At 35.4% G+C, this 16,862-nt stretch overlaps 1 protein-coding gene across 1 annotated transcript; it reads right to left on the reverse strand.

Moving 5' to 3' along the window:
* Nucleotides 1-10,363: 10,363 nt before the first annotated feature.
* UQCRB (ubiquinol-cytochrome c reductase binding protein) lies at nt 10,364-16,828 on the reverse strand. Its single transcript, XM_026690657.2, has 4 exons — nt 16,782-16,828; nt 14,734-14,805; nt 13,807-13,973; nt 10,364-12,470 (listed from the first exon to the last, which is right to left on the reverse strand). The coding sequence occupies exons 1-4, from the start codon at nt 16,798-16,800 to the stop codon at nt 12,393-12,395; spliced, it is 336 nt and encodes a 111-aa protein (XP_026546442.1). The 5' UTR covers nt 16,801-16,828; the 3' UTR covers nt 10,364-12,392.
* Between the last annotated feature and the right edge of the window lie 34 nt (nt 16,829-16,862).

A 16,862-nucleotide genomic window follows, 5' to 3' on the forward strand; every position in this document is an offset into this window, starting at 1 on the left:
CAGTCTCATTTGAGAGTTGGTAATCTGAATGGGTGAAGGCCAGAAGTTGCCTCTGTACTTAATCTCTCCACCTTCCATATGCTAAACAAAAATTCAAAACCCCCAAAACTACACAAAAAACAGGTTCTGACCAGTTCTGGAGAACCAGTAGTGGAAATTTTGAGTAGTTTGGAGAACTGGCAAATACCACCTCTGACTGGAGATTTTACAGTATCCTTCCCCTGCTACACCCACCAAGCCACTCCCACAGAACCGGTAGTAAAAAAATTTGAATCCCACCACTGGAGAGATGCTAATATCCACCCACCCAGATTCAATAGGTGTATTGAGCAATTGATGAGACTGTGAAAAAGATCCTGCTGTGACAACATGGTCATTGTTTGGAGAACTTTAACCCAAGAAAAACTGTTTGGGATAGGCTACAAAAGTTTTTGGAATAGGCTACAAAACAGGTTCATCATGGATATTTTTGAAATTGATAAAGATTTTGACATTTCCTACAATGAGACTGAGGCTGTTAGGATTCATTGAGTCAACCTTGATTTTGTAATTGCAGGAATGAGTCCATACCATTTTCTTGGCAACATTTTTCAGAATTGGATTGCCAATACTTCTCCATGGCTATTTACAGTTACTTCATTTTTATTTTAGTAGATTTTTAAAATATTATATTTAATATTTTATTGACCATTTAGAGCCATTAAAATGAGTGGTATATATATATATATGTGTGTGTGTGTGTATTGAATGAATATATCTGCATATTTTGCAAGTATATTTCTCAACCATGGATGATAAGTTGCACACTGGAATGAATAAGTGGTTCCAACAATGTAACACACTGACAACTACATTTTTCTGAAAAGTAATCATTTCTAAACAAATGTGTCATGTGACATGCTGGCACGGAATAGTTACTTAAAGTTCCCAATGTTTGCGACATAATACTTAATTATATCTGGAACAGATTAAGTTCATTACAAAGAACACATTCCAGAAAATGAAGGCAGTGGGAGAAATTTAGACTTGCATGTACTGAATTCTCGACTAATATATTTATTGCCATAAAACTTGTATTACAATGAATTAGAATAAATTATAATTAATGGGCACTTGGACAAAATGATTCAAAGTTGATAAAGAAGTGATTCAATCCCAAATAAATGATAAAAATCCAATAAGGCCAATAAACATATATTTAACATACAGCTATATTAATTCATAGTAGACTCTTTTTCTTCCCAAAACCGTGACACATCTCAATATTGCCATATTTCTAAAGGTTTATTCTGAACATTTAATAATTATATTAACATCCTTATGCCCAAATATTTAATAAAGTTTAGTAGACATTCTGCTTTTATCTCCTAATGTTCTTAAACTTTTCATTGCTGAAATATCGTCTCAGGTTCATCTATATTAACCTGCTTATATTTTAAAAATCCTGCTTTTCAGATAAACTTTTCATTTTAAATGCATGTTTAGAGCCGATATTTAAAATACTAGGTACCAGGTGAAATACTCTGGAGATATAATTGTTGGAATTTTAATAATTTTAAAAATTGATTTTGAAACCATCATTTCCTCTAATAGTAGCTTCAGGTAGATAAAACATCTGGAGCCTCCTAAAAATAAAACAAAAATATTTGTATGCTTGGGTTAACTTTGAAGTACTTAGCATTGACATTTAAAAAAAAAAAAAAAAAAAAGTATTCTAAATTATATGTTTATAGTTAAATCAGTTTATAGATGCTTATTAAGTTTCAAAAAAACACATTATACTTTTATGTTTTTATGAATAAAACATTTTATACATATGTTTATTAGAACATTATGGTGGAGGTGGGACATGGATGGACAACAAGAACTCATAATTGTTTGGGAACAGGCAGAAATTGCAAGATAACAGCCATTTTCTGTTTTTATAAAGATTCTTGGAATAAATAAGCTGAACATTATTCTCCTTTTTTGAATTGGTAGGAGACACACAAAGCATAATTCAGTTTATCCTTTCCCAAACTTTGATCTCTATATATTGTTGGACTGTAGCTCGCATAGTTCCCAACCTGTAATCCAACAACAAGTAGAAACTCGGGGTTGGAAACTCTGTTCTAATGGTTGACTGGAAGGTTATTGTTCTGTCTGAACTGGCAGATTATCATTCAAAATTCCAGGAAAATAAACAGATTTTGTTGCCTAGTGAAATATTAATGAGCCAACCCAACCATTAGATCAGATCCAAAGATTTACTTCCTATGATTAATAGCTACAAACAAACTTCAAATCCAGTGTATAAACTATGCCTTCAGCCTAATCTAATCCTTAATTTTTAAAAATTATTTTATTTGCAAAACAAAGATTCTTTTGAATTCATGGATCATTAAGTTTTCTAATGGTTTTTCAAATTAACTCCATTTTTAAATAAAATTATGTTTTCAAATGTAAGGCCTCTGATGAGCCATTCTCCAAAAACACAATTTAAAGAGGGATAAAAAGATATCTTCATTTGAATATTCAAAATCCAAATGTATGAATCTTTTGTCTAGCTCAGTATTTAAAAGTATAATCTTAAAAATGAAGTTCGCAGCTGAAATTTTCATTCCAAATGATAATACACATATACACACAGAGAGAGAGAGAGGGAGGGAGGGAGGGAGGGAGAGTGATAATTCAAAAATTAAAACTGTGTGGAAAGGGAATTTCACGAAGGCAGTAGTGTCACAAAAAAAAAACAGGAAAAGCCCAAGGGGAACATCAGGTCAGCCAGAAAACAAACTTACATAGGAAAAGGAATCAAATAAAAAGTATTAAAGAATCCCTATAGACAAAAGCCTAAGTAATTAAGAAAACTAGACAAATAGGAAAAGGAAACAAAAGATAATTTAGAAAACCCTTACAAACACAGGACATACCAAATAAGCAAAACAAACAGACAAAAGACACAAAATATAAATTACAAAAGGGACAGACAGGAGATTGCCACAGAACAAATATGAAAAACTATCTTAAAGCTAAAAGAGATTACAGAAAACTAATAATACAATCTGGCCACCCCGCGGAGTTTGCCTTCCGCACCCCATGGAGTTCGCCCTCCGGCGGAAATAAAGACAAACTCAAACAGGATTTGAAACATTAGGCACAAACACAAACACTCACACAAAATCAACTTACAAAGGGAGAAAAGGGTATAAAAAACCAGGGACTTAACATAAGAAGCTAGCTAGCCCAGGAACGCGGACTTCTCGCTGCTCTGCCTTCCTGAAAAATAAAAAGATCCAGCTTTCAAGCAGGTGTCCGTATCCTTGCACCAGAGCTCTCCCAGCGGGAAAATCGAATCCTCGAAAGAAAGGCATTTTGACACCTTTCAACAAGTGATATGAACTAGAGTTTAGTTTCTAGTTTTTCTTTCAAATGCAGGTGGCTTGTCACCTTGTTGTCTAGTAGCCAAAACCATAAATCCAGAGACCTTCTTGCAGGAAATGGGCAGTCTAGAAACATGAAGTATAAACAAATAAATAAAATCTGGAGTTGGTTCTACTGCTCTGGGGAAACTACAGGTTAATATAAGGTCAGATGTCTATGGAGGTTCTCAGTTATCCAGGTCATGGTTGTCCCAAAGATGGTTTTTCAAGAGGCAACTGGACTTTCTTGCTTTCTCCTTGAAGGAATACAAATCCTACCATTCCCCTTCGTCGACTGAAGGGTCTGGATGGGAGTCTTCAAGGATACAAGGTCCTTTGAAGCACTAGTCAAGGTCGTTTACAAGCGTTGAAAGGAATAGTTTTGTTCTCTCTCTCTAAAACGTGTGTATACAAAATCTGCATGCGCGTATAAATGAAAATGAAGGAGAAGGGGCGCTTGTTTCGAGTACAAATCGTCGTGTTTCGTAAATGTCTTGATAGTGATTAATCCAAGAATCTACTGAGTTTATAGGTGGTCTAGAGGGTTTTTATTTTGTTTCTGCGGTTTTGGCTTTGGCGTGTTAGTCCTAGTGAATGCCTGGACTAGTCCATGAAGTTTTCTTGGACAGGTTCTGCCCAAAGTCAAACGAAGTCATTCTTTGTTTGCAGGTTCTTCTTTTTAATAACAGAAGGAGTTATATAGTATCAAATTTCATCACCTAAGGTCCTCCATGAATAATATATTTTAAAAGTCCAACACTGAGGAAAAGGAGATGGAAAAAATATTTACCGGCTAATCCATGTGGGGATCATGTGATCAGCTGCTCTTTTTACAGATAGCACAAGCACAGTGATTCATAATTATTTTATAAGTTAGAAATGTTATATGGGTTTGTTTCATCACTGATTTCCAAAGTTCAGAGAGATTGTGTAAAATGTGTCTCATCTGGACACAGATTCTATTTTTCAATAGCAACATCAATTGGGTGACAGCTTTTTTCAATTTGAAGGAATTATTAGAGATTGGTGGAATTATATCTCCATCTTGTGGACAGAAGATAAATGAAATACTCATGTAAAAATGAAACAATTTCCTTGATTAAAAAGAAAGAAAGAAAAAGGAACAGCACAATCTGGCTATTAGAGCTGAGCATAACTCAGAAAGTTACTCACAATTTTGATTTATATATCAGACTTCTTTCTTTCCTTTGGTGAGTCCATGTTTCTACTTTTTGGATCAGGGGTGTTCAACCTTGGCAACTTTGACTTGTGGACTTCAGCTCCCAAAATCCCTAAGCCAGCATCTCTGGTCTGGAGCACTAGGGAATTTCTTTGATAGGCTTTCAAATTCTGTTACAAGAAACTTGCAACAGTAAAGATCTTCTTTGCATTGAAGAATCCAATTAAATTAAAATCCTGGGGCACAATTATATGGTCTACCTTTAAATTAAAAGTATTAGTAAAACATCCATGTAAAAAAAATCTATTTGGTTTAGTTCTGCTTGGCCTCAAGTCTATGAATTGGAAGAAAAGTATTTTGACATGTGACTGCTGTAATGGTTGGGCTGTAATATCCTTTAGTAAAAAGGACAATGAGTAGAAGGCCCACAATTTTGATATGGGAAAAATTAAGGAAAACAAATGACGGATAATCTACTTTTCCAGATTTTTGTGCCAGGAGCAAGAAGAAAGGGTTAACTCTGTTAATTCTCCATCCCGTTTTTCACAAGGTGAATTATTTTGACTAAAATGTCTCCCATGGATCCCCTTTCCTTACTGGTGTTCATGTGACATGCCAAATCCACCCAAAAGTTTGTTGAACATGTAAAAGCAGGGTCCATCTGCTTTGCCAACTAGAGATTTGGGTGCTTAGCAGAGATTGTGTAATTAGTATAGAAATTTGGTCTATTCCTTAATTGAGCTCTTCTCCCAGTTTTGAAGAGTCTGAGGAAGTTAGCGTTGACATGTTTTCACAAGGGAAGCATATTTTAAAAGCAGATTAAATGTTTTAACAGTTGAGAAATCATGTAGTCTGACTATATGTCCAACAGTCCCTTTTAAATTTGAATATATTCCCTTTTATATATTTAAAATAATAATTATTGCTTGATTTTCACTTTTAAGTGGTCACTACTGAAAGCTTTGGGATGAAATAAAGATTTATCATTGTGGTTTTTAAATGCTTTAAATTTCTATGAGCACAATATAAATGCAAAGAAAGATATGTGGAATAACTGTAGCCAATAATTACTGGAACTCATGCCAGTGATAAAACAGCAATTGCTTTGGCTGGACTGCGCCCATGTCTATGCAGCTCAGGGTGTATAAATCATTTCCATTATAATGCTAATCTTGAAGCCAATTTACGAATTACGTATCTCAGAGTTGGCTACGCCCAGGTTAATGCTGGATGTAGAATGTTAACTTCAAATAAATCTTTTTTAGTTTTGGGAGTGTGGCTCAAGGCTCATGATTTAATTGGAGTAACTGCCGCAATCCTGACACATATATACCTGCTTTGTGATCAAGTCAGTCTTGATCTATCCAGTTACGTGACTGATAATCTCTTCCCAGAATGTCACTGCCTCTTCTCCTACTCTGGACTTTTATTGCCTTTTGCATATGAAGGCCCCTTGGCTGTATTTCAGGGGGATGTTTACAGTGTCATACATGATGCTTTCAAGAATAATGCCAGTGGTGGTTGATATGGTCTTTCTCATGTTCTTCCAAAATGAAATGCATCCCATGATCATTTCACCATTGCAATGCAATTGTTCAAATTTACTGTTAAATAGCCTTCATAGATCTTATGTGTGCTAAACAAAGTTGGTGATAACGTAACTGTTATAACAGTCAACATTTTCTTAACACAGGACTGTCAACCTCCTAGTCCAGGCCAGATGCGTCATGCACTGGCCACGCCCACTCCTGGTTTAGCAAAGGAGGAAAAGTCCTGATACGTCATGTGACGTTGCTGTGACAATGTGAGTTTGACATCCCTGCCTTAACATATCTCCAAAGCTTAACCTATCCTACTTTTGCCTTGGCTTTCTTCAATAGGTCAGAATCAATAATGATACCCTATTTAAAAGATAAATGAGATATGGCATTATTCATCTGCATGAAAAATGGATATTAAACAACTCTAGTACAACCCCCATTAAGCATTTGTAACTCAATACTAAGATAAGACATATATAGATAATTCTCCTTGGAGACAATGAGCTATTTATATACTTTACCTTTTACAACTTCACAAATCAGTAACACTGTAATGAGAATGTGGTTTTAATTTGAAAATTATGTTAAGTATCTAAAATAATATGCATGACTTAACAGTTACAGATTTTACCAAGAGTTTGTTAGTGTTCTGACTTACTTAAAGGCTAAGCAATAAAAGAAAAAGAAAAAACTAAAAGCGATTAAAGAAAAAAGGTCTTGAAAGGAAACAGTATTCCATAATTCATTTTGCATGAGATTTCTTGACATCAATATACAACTTAGTTGTAAATTCACCTGTGGGTCATAAACTCTGAAGGTGCTGTCATCGTGTGTGTGTTTAAACTCATAGTAGCTGATGGACTGCTTTGTTGATTTAAAGTATACTTCTGGCTAATACCAGAATTAAGAATGTGTATATACAGTAAGAAGCTGCTTGTTATGCATTTAATATGTCATCTCTTATTAAGTCTTATAAAGATAACAATCATGACACCAGAAAGCCATATCATTCACTTCATTATCTTTATTACAAATGTTTTGTTATTGAAAATATAGAATTTCCAATCTTTTCTTTTTTTAATTGATGTCTCTCTAGCTCAGTGTTTCACAATCTTGGCTACATTAAGACATGTGGACTTCAACTTCTAGAATTCCCCAGTCAGCATGAAATCCACACATTTTAAAATGGCTAATATTGATAGTTAAACATAGCCAATAGCTGTTTAAAATAGTTAAACGAATGTTAAGACTTTTGCAATGTTTTGGATTCAAGGATGTTTCTGGGCAGGTGTGGAAATATATGTAACACCTATCTACATTTTCTTTAAAAAGCTGCATTCTTTCCTGGGATTGTATAATGGGAATGTAATCCGGTTTTTAATATCTTTGTTCTTCTGAGTCCAAACTGCTGCATCACCCTTTTCACTAATCAACTCTGAGGCATTTTAAAACAGAACTTTGAACACACATTAATTAAAGTATTGTTGGAATCACACCATATCGGATTATATCACTTGGGACATCCAAGGGTGTATGTTAATAATCTCAATAGCTCCACTCCTTTTTAACAAGGATTTTCTCCATGCAAAAAGGAGTGGGATTTTGACCACCTGATCCACAGCCATTTTGACTTCATTGACATGGGCATCTTTGCATCTCTCCAATTACTGGTTACACACAGCAGTTTTCTATGGTTTTAAAACCACTACACCTCAGATCTATCTGGAAATGTTTGAAAACTAACCCAGAACTTTCTACATACAAAGTACACATTCCAGGTAGTTTTCTACACACAAAGTACACATTCAGGGAAGTTAAAACACCACTTATGCAAACTAGAGGTGATTGGTGCAGATGTATGTTTAAACAATTCATTCTGTTGCTGTCAACTTTCTTGCTTCCATAGCCAAGACTCCAACCAAATCATTTCTAGGAACAGTATGAACACACACACAAAAATTCTTTTAGTGCGAAAAAAGCATTTTAGTGTGGGAAGCAGACGTTATGTGTTCTGAATAAGAGTCTAAGCTTGTCCAAGTTGCTTTGGAGACGTTACAATCCAAAATGATGCAAGACCAGGGGAAAAAAAATTGCTCTACTCTGTTTAGTGAAGAGAAAATACAAATGGTGGTATTTCAAGGAGCCATGATAGCGCAGTGGTTAGAATGCAGTATTGCAGGCTAACTCTTCACACAGCCAGGAGTTTGATCGTAACCGGCTCATTGACTCAGTTTTCCATCCTTCCAAGGTTGGTAAAATGAGAAGCTTGAGTGCTGACATTGTAAATTACTCAGAGAGTGCTGTAAAGCAGGGGTTCCCAACCCCCAGGTTGTGGACCATTACTAGGTCTTGAGCCATTCGCAACTATGCCGTGGCAGTGGTGGGCAAGCGCATGGGTGCCTTCCTACTTGCACATGTAGTTTGGAAGGGACTTCCAAGATAACAGATAATCAGGGTTGGAAGGGACCTTGTAGGTCTAGTCCAACCCCCCCGCCCAAGTGGGAGACCATACACCATTTCTGACAAATGGAAGTCCAATCTCTTCTTGAAAGTCTCAAGTGATGACGCTCTCACAGCTTCCGAGGGCAAGCTGTTCCATTGGTTGATTGTTCTCTGTCCATCCTTTATTCCTTGTCTGGCCTATAGGCGCTTTCGAAAATAGCTTGACCCCTTCCTCTGTGGCAGCCTCTTAAACATTGGAAGACTGCTATCATGTCTCCCCTGGTCCTTCTCTTTACTAGACTAGCCAAGCCCAGTTCCTGCAACCTTTCTTCATGTTTTAGTCTCCGTCCCCTAATCATCCTGGTTGCTCTTCTCTGTACTTTTTCTAGTCTCAACATCTTTTTTTATGTGGTGACCAAAACTGGATGCAGTACTCTAGGTGTGGTCTTACTAAGGCTTTATAGAGTGGTATTAGTACCTCCCTTGATCTTGATTGTATCCCTCTGTTAATACAACTTAGGATTGCATTAGCTTTTTGGCTGCTGCTGCACACCGCTGGCTCTTATTTAGCTGGTAGTCCACTAATACTCCAAGATCCCTCTCACAGTTACTGCTATTGAGCCTGGTTTCACCCAGTCTATATGTGTACTTTTGGTTTTTCTTGCCTAAGTGTAGGACTTTACTTTTCTCTACATTGAATTTCATTTTGTTAGATATAGCCCAGTGTTCTAGTCTGTCAAGATCCATCTGGATCTTGAGCCTATCTTCTTGGGTGTTAGCTATTCCTGCCAGCTTAGTATCATCTGCAAATTTGCTAAGTTCCCCTTCTATTCCCTCATCTAAGTTGTTAATGAAGATATTGAAGAGTACTGGGCCTAAGATGGAACCTTGTGGCACTCTACTGCTTACTTCCCTCCATGTAGACTTAGATCCATTAAGGACTACTTGTTGAGTACGGTTTGTCAGCCAGTTGAGAGTCCATCTAGTGGTGGTGCTATCTATTCCACTTTTCTCTAGCTTACCAAGAAATAGGTTGTGGTCTACCTTATTGAATGCCTTGCTGAAATCCAAATACAGTATATTATGTCCACAGTATTTTGCTGGTCTACTAATTTAGTCACTATTGTTGAAGAATGAAATAAGATTGGTTTGACATGATCTGTATACTCCATTTGTGTGACCAGTGGGTGCGCTTGGTCCTGCTTCCACAGAATTATCCCCTCCCTGCCACTGGTCTGCAAAGACAGAAAGGTTGGGAAACTATAAAGCACTATGAAGCAGTATATAAGTCTAAGTGCTATTGCTATTTATGAATTTACGAATGATACTGCTTTACCTCAGGGCCTGGGCTTCACTGAATTTGAAGTTCACCCTATTAAGTGCAAATTCTACACTGCCACTCTCCAATATCTAATGCATCCTTTGGCAGAGGAAATACCAATCAAATTTACACCAACTTAATTGGGTGACAGATTTCATATACAAAGAATAGCTTTCCCCACTCAAATTGCTCTCTGGATACAGGGACTTTATTTCTCAATAGAATTCTGGATGGCTTCCAACTTAGACTAAGCTCCTAAAAGACAGAAACAAAGTTTGAAAATGTTCTTGATGTCTTACAGAAAACGACTGAAAACAAAACAACAAGAAATCTAAGTGACAAATACAAAGTTCCTCTCCTGGCAAAAGAAATGCACAGCTATAGAACGGGGGATGTCTAGATGATATAATCTTAAAATTGTGGTTGTTCACAAACTATAAGCAGGAAATTGACATAGCTGTAGAAAAGGCAAGTACAGTTTTTTGATTGCATTAACAGATTTTAATTAGAGGCCATCAAATCAATGCCAATTACCTGGCCATTCAAGTCATCCAGCAGTGCACCATCATGGAAATATATTCTAACATACAAATTTTTTTATGATGAATTGTGCTATCTTGGGCATTTGAAAAGAAAAATCTTAGGTGACTTCTTCGTACCAGGGCATCAGAGCAATTGTGCTTTGAAGGCCAGGAACTTGAAATGCAAAAGCAGTAGTGAGGCTGATCCTATTTTTGAAGATTTGATCTCATGTTTTGTAATCTGATTCAATAGAATAATATGCCTTCAAGTGTACTCTAGTAACACTATTGCAGGATCGAATCCTGCAATTCCTCTCTTCACAGGATAAAGAATTAGGTGTCAGAAAAATAAAATAACACAAAGTTGGTATCCATATTAGCAATATTAAAAACCAGCAGTGTATTTCAGGATGAGGTTATGTTAATGTTTGGTGAATGACCTCTACTAAGAAAATCAGTAACACCGATATTCTCTGGATTTACTTTCCCACGGACATCATTTAACAATTTTTTTCCTCCCTTTTCTTGCCAAGAAACTCACTGCATAAGTGGTTATAGTGCAGTAAAACCTATACTAAAGTAGATGTAATAGAACTGAATAAATATCTGAAGCAACAATAACTTTGAAACTTCTGGTCAATAATTATTACATTTCATAATTATTAAATTCCAGTCAATTACTAAAGCTATGTTGAGTTACCAATACAACACATTAACAAGCAAATCCTTTACTTACACAAATAAAATCCAATTTATTTATAACAATACTTAATTTTTATAGCTAAGCAGTATCATATATTTCTCCAGAAAATAAATATGATTTCATAACCTAGGTAACCTTTGGAAGCTTATTGCAATACCTAATTCCCACTTGTAAACAAGCTGTTTTGTAGTTCAGAGATTGATTCTCTATATCCACTGGATGAAAATCTATATCCTATTTACTGTAGAAGTAGGCCCTAATTTGACAGAATTAGTTACTCTATTTAAAAAAATAAAAGGAGTATCTGAAATTGCTTTTTTGCATAATAAATTCATACTTAACCAGGAGCACGTACTTAATTTGCACTTCTACTTTGACAATTTTTATTGCGTCAGTTGAAGGAATGTTCAACAGATATGTAAATGCCAAATTCCATCGGAGTTTGCTAATCATAATGTAGGCATTAGAAAAAGTGGGGAAACACATTTCTATTTTTCTCCCATTTACAAGGAATCTGAAGAGAAAATAAATATTTTCATTCATGTTTAGAGTTTACCCCAATGCAAATAACTTACTATCAGTGAGAGACCAATCTATTATACAATACAGTAGAATTTCAACTTTAATAAACAAATTTTGAAATTTTTCAGTGCCAACATGGACTGAGTTTAATGGGATCTTTATGCAAAATGAACCCATGTTCAAGTAATCTGTCAAGACTGAAGTTACATTCAACTATTTAGTAAATTCATCAAATGAGTAATTCAGATTATGTCATATGATTGGATTTGAAATTTGGCAGGAACTAGAGATTTCAAAAACATATCAATAGAACATTCCATCTTTCTGGGAAAATATGATGGAAACTATGTGATCCTGATTTTGCATCACTGACATAATTTTTATGCCTCTATTTCCATCTCTATGTACAGATATACAGTTATTATGCACATGAATACCTTTTTAAAAAAAGAGTTAGAATAGCAGAAACAAACAGAAAGGGATAGTTGCTTATCTATTCTCCCAACTGCAGGAAACATCTGTATTATGACAAAAAGAATTACTCAAACAACTGGAATGAAGTTTGCCGATCATCATGTCAATATGTAATGTGGCTGTAACTAGTAGTTCTTTGCACCTTAGGAAACAGGATTCCAAAAAGATTTGGTAACGTTTATTTGAACCGGATAATTAAGCAAAGAATTCTTGCTCAGCATTCAAAGTATTCAAAATCTTTGCCCAAATTACATTCTAAAGAAAACATTTGCTTAAAGGACAGAAAATTATTTATCTCTGAATTCTTTTTTTTCATGTCTTTCACGCATAACTTCCTCCACATGTGGCCATAGATAAGGCTTATCCTAAAAATAAGACAGAAGACATTTTTATTAAAGTTTTACAAAACACACAAAAAATAATACAAGCTAATGAACAGCAGAAACAGTAAAGAAAGAGCAAAAATGCAAAAAGAAAGAATAAAAAAATAGAAGCTTCTGATTCTGATTTCCTTGGTAGCACATATGAATACATTTACAAAATTGTCCCTAGGATTAGAAAAAAATCTCTTTTTTCGATGGTATTATTCAATTTTTTTCTAACCATAAAATCACAAGTCATAAGTGCATTTTTCCCTATTTCATGAAAAGGGGTTTCCAGTCAACCATAAATATTGGATACTGGTTTATCTTTCAATCAGGATGAAGAAAAAACCATTCTGGCACAGCAGTAGGCTAGCACCAAATTTAAAACAGAAACGGCCGTGAAAGTCTGACTCACAGACGAACACTATATAGAAGCCTGATGATGGCAGATGAGATTCTGCCGAAACGTTGCTACAACTTTAAAAGCACAACTATGATGATGTGGGAAAATACCCGAACAAAACTGAATACCATGTATATGTATGTATGTATGTATGTATGTATGTATGTATGTATGTATGTGTATGTATATGTATGTATGTATATGTATGTATGTATATATGTGTGTGTGTGTGTGTGTGTGTGTATATATTCATTCATTCATTTCATTCATTCATTCATTCATTCATTCTACACCAGGCAAGGTTATTGAAACTGTCAACTTCTGATGATACTAATAGTGGAACCCTTTTCCTCCAACATATTTCTGGGGTCAAACTATTCTGTGGCTAGCTTCACACACTGCATTACACCATAGCTTGTCTTGATTTTGATTTGATTACTGGCAGAATTCAACACAGCTAGGTATAGCCATGACTATGGAGAGTAAATAATAACTTTACTTCATTCCCTAAGAGGGATGAAACTTCTTAGAAATGAGGAACCAGTAAGTAGAATGGAGAGACCTCATATACTACAGCAGTGTTTCTCAACCTTGGCAATTTTAAGAAGTATGGACTTCATTTTCCAGAATACCCTAGGCAGCATGGGAGATGGTCATACAACTTAAAGCTGCCAAGATTGAGAATATTGTACTAGAGTCTGATGCATTGCACAGGGTAATTATTAAATTCAAATGTATTTATTTATAATCTCTCACACACATTCTTTTCAGATTAGCAGAAATTTCTTTGGGAGGATTTTTAACTATAAAATGAAGGTTTTAAATATCTTAAACATTTAATTTCTACAAGGATACTGATATTCCTGCCTGCTTTGAACCAATCTTCCCTATACAATGGATTCCTTTTATTAATCTGCATACAAGAATTCATACCTCTTCATATTTTGTCCACTGATCTTTAGGAAGGATCTCATGTGTCAGACTCAACTGGGCTGCTCTCTTGATGCGAAATATTCTTTCATAATATTCATCTTCCGGAAGTCTCTTTATTGCTTCTTTGACAACATCAGTTTCATGTAGTATATCATCGCGCCTTAATCCTGCAACAGAAAAATAAAATACCAGTCAATCAATTAGATGAAAAAAAGTATTTAGCATTTAAAGCATACTAATGTCTTGAAGCTTGCATTTGGCAACCCACTGTGCAATTAACTGCTGGATAGGAGATCAAGAAATTATTTTTTATAGATTTGTTAAAAATGTCTGGACAATGAATCATAGATGAGTCACTCCAGCACCCTACTTCCAATTCCAGCATAACCAAAAGACCCATTTAAATGTTTTCATGATGGGTTGCATGGCATTGCCATTCAAAAGTCCCTTATCTGGAGTTTCTGAACCACTCCTCATTTCTGAATAAACATGCACAAGTAGACAGTTTATCATAGACAGTTTATCTTCAGTGATGCCTATAAGCTATAGTTGGTAGTAACACATTTATATCTGGTTGCTTGGAAGTCAGCAGCCTTACAACCTATCCAAATTGATGACATTATGAAATAAAAAATATAGGTTGATGCTGGAGCAATTTGCTATTTCACTTTAGTCAAATGTACAAACAATTGACAATGTGGCCAATGACTAACATGTAAATTATAGCTATAGTAGTTGTCTTTAGTTACAAAATAAAACTAAATAATTCAGAGTAACCGATTTTAATTTTTATCATTTATTTTGTGACTAATACAATGAACAGCATGTTTGAAAAGATTTTGTTTCAATTCAGTAAAGAACTTATACACCAGTAACACATTAGCAAATAAAATTTATAGTTTAAAAATATTCATAGAAAATGCCCACCGTATTTATTGAATCCTTGTGCATTGTAATACCATTTGCGAAAGCTCTCAAACAGACGACCGCCAGCTGAAACTAGAAGTATCAATCAGTTAACTTAAGATGCTACACCTGTTCCATATCCATATCCCAACACTCTCAGAACTACAAATACAGTAAGATGCAGTTATAGGGCTGCAACACTTTCAATCCTAGAAAATAGGATTGTCGGCCCAGAAAAATTCAACAGTAGAAACAAGTGCACTATTTCTGAGAAAGAAGAATTTGCATACATTATATTTGGGTGTAAGTAAAAAGACTTTTCAATATACAAGTTCAGACAGAATACTATTAATAAACTTTGTTACATTTATGACCATTACCTTTAATATGTGTATAGTTTTAACTGTATTCAGAACAAAACTGTTGGCTTCATCAGAGAACTGCTAGTTACACATTTTATAGATGAAAACATTTTCTTCTACTTTGTGCCATATAATTTCAAATGTATTAGTGATTACAGTTGAAGACCAATACTTCAAAGGATTGGAGTGCATTAAGGATGTGCAGAATGATAGTTTAAAAACCTTAAAATAATACAACAGCAAGAATAATATGAGAAGTAAATATTCCACTTAATGCAGTATTAAAAAAAACCTCCTATAGCATTAAAACTCCTATAGCATTACCTCCTGTAATGCTTTTACTGTATTCCAGGGGTGTCAAACTTGTGGCCTGCAGGCCAGATGCATCACGTGCTGGCCCCTCCATTGCCCAGTTTAGTGAAGGGGGAAAAAGTCCTGATACATCGCATGACACAGCGAGTTTGACACCCCTGCTGTATTCCAATCTAAATATTGTTCTTCTACTTCCTAATCCCTTTATGCTGAAATTGAAATATATGTGAATTGTCCAGATTTACAATGAGCTAAGATCAACACTATTCTAAAAACTGCGAGGTACACATGCTCAAGTACACATGCTCGATTCTGAACTAAATAAAAGTACTCAATACTTATTTAGAAGTACATATATACCCTAACTAATGTATATTAGTACATAGAATAATGCATATTCTCTTATCAGGCTTCCTTTATATAATCCCCCATATAATTTAGGTATTATATTTTTGTGCCTATACAAAACACTAATCACATTGGCAATACTGCAGAATATTTATTTTAAAACTGTACGGGATAAAGTTGGAATTAGAAAAGGGGAAAACTTTGGGAACCAAATAAATCTGGCAGCATTTCTGTATTCTCAAATTCAGGAAACAGATATAAAACAGTGGTCAGAAAAAATCCCCTTTGATTACATATTGATAAAATTGATGAGTTATCAACTTCTTTCCCTACTAGGTAAACTCCTGTGGCCACTAACACCAATATCAAGAGAACTAAAATAAAATTTATATTTCTACTCTGTTCCTCTTCCTCTAGGACGGCTGTACAGTATACCTTTTTTTTTTCAAACTATCCCCCAACTAAGCAGCCATATAGCCTTCAGAAACCACTAAAAACCTCATAGATGACTAGCAACACCGGCATATATTCTGACCAGAGAAGACAGAGTCTTGAAAGTCAAAAAGGACAGGGCAAAAATATGTGCTATTAGTTGCTATCCTAAAGATCTTTTTAGAGTTCCTTTTCACATCCAAGTGTTTCAGAAGAGGAGGATAATCCCAACGAAGCCCCAAAGTTATCCTTTCATAAAAACTTTTTTTTTCATTGTTTGACAGAAGACTCCTTTGGAGTCAGAGCCCACGTAGGCCCCTGCAGTAAAACCAACAACCCATTTAGAAGCTGGCAGGACAGCCCGCCCTTTCCAGAGTTCAAAGCACCGCTAAATTCAAAGGGGGTTTTTCTTCAAAGGAGCCACGTACAAAAGCGATGCTGTACATACACACACAGACCTGAGTGGTCGACAACCCTTATCGTGTCTTACGTCCTCTTACCATCACTACCGATTAAACCAGGCTTGTCTGGGTCACAAAACGACACAACCTTAAATACGCCGCCTTCTTCGACGGTTAAAGTGGCCGGACTAAAACGATCTCTTTACTTACGTACCGGGTGCCCTGCCCGCCATTTTCACCTCTACAAAACCCGAACTGCCTGCCGGGAAAAGGAGCGAGGTCTTTATTACCACGT

The sequence above is a fragment of the Notechis scutatus genome, chromosome 3, assembly GCF_049901735.1.
Source record: "Notechis scutatus isolate UNSWTSFEM ecotype Mainland chromosome 3, rNotScu1.2, whole genome shotgun sequence".
NCBI lineage: Eukaryota > Metazoa > Chordata > Lepidosauria > Squamata > Elapidae > Notechis > Notechis scutatus.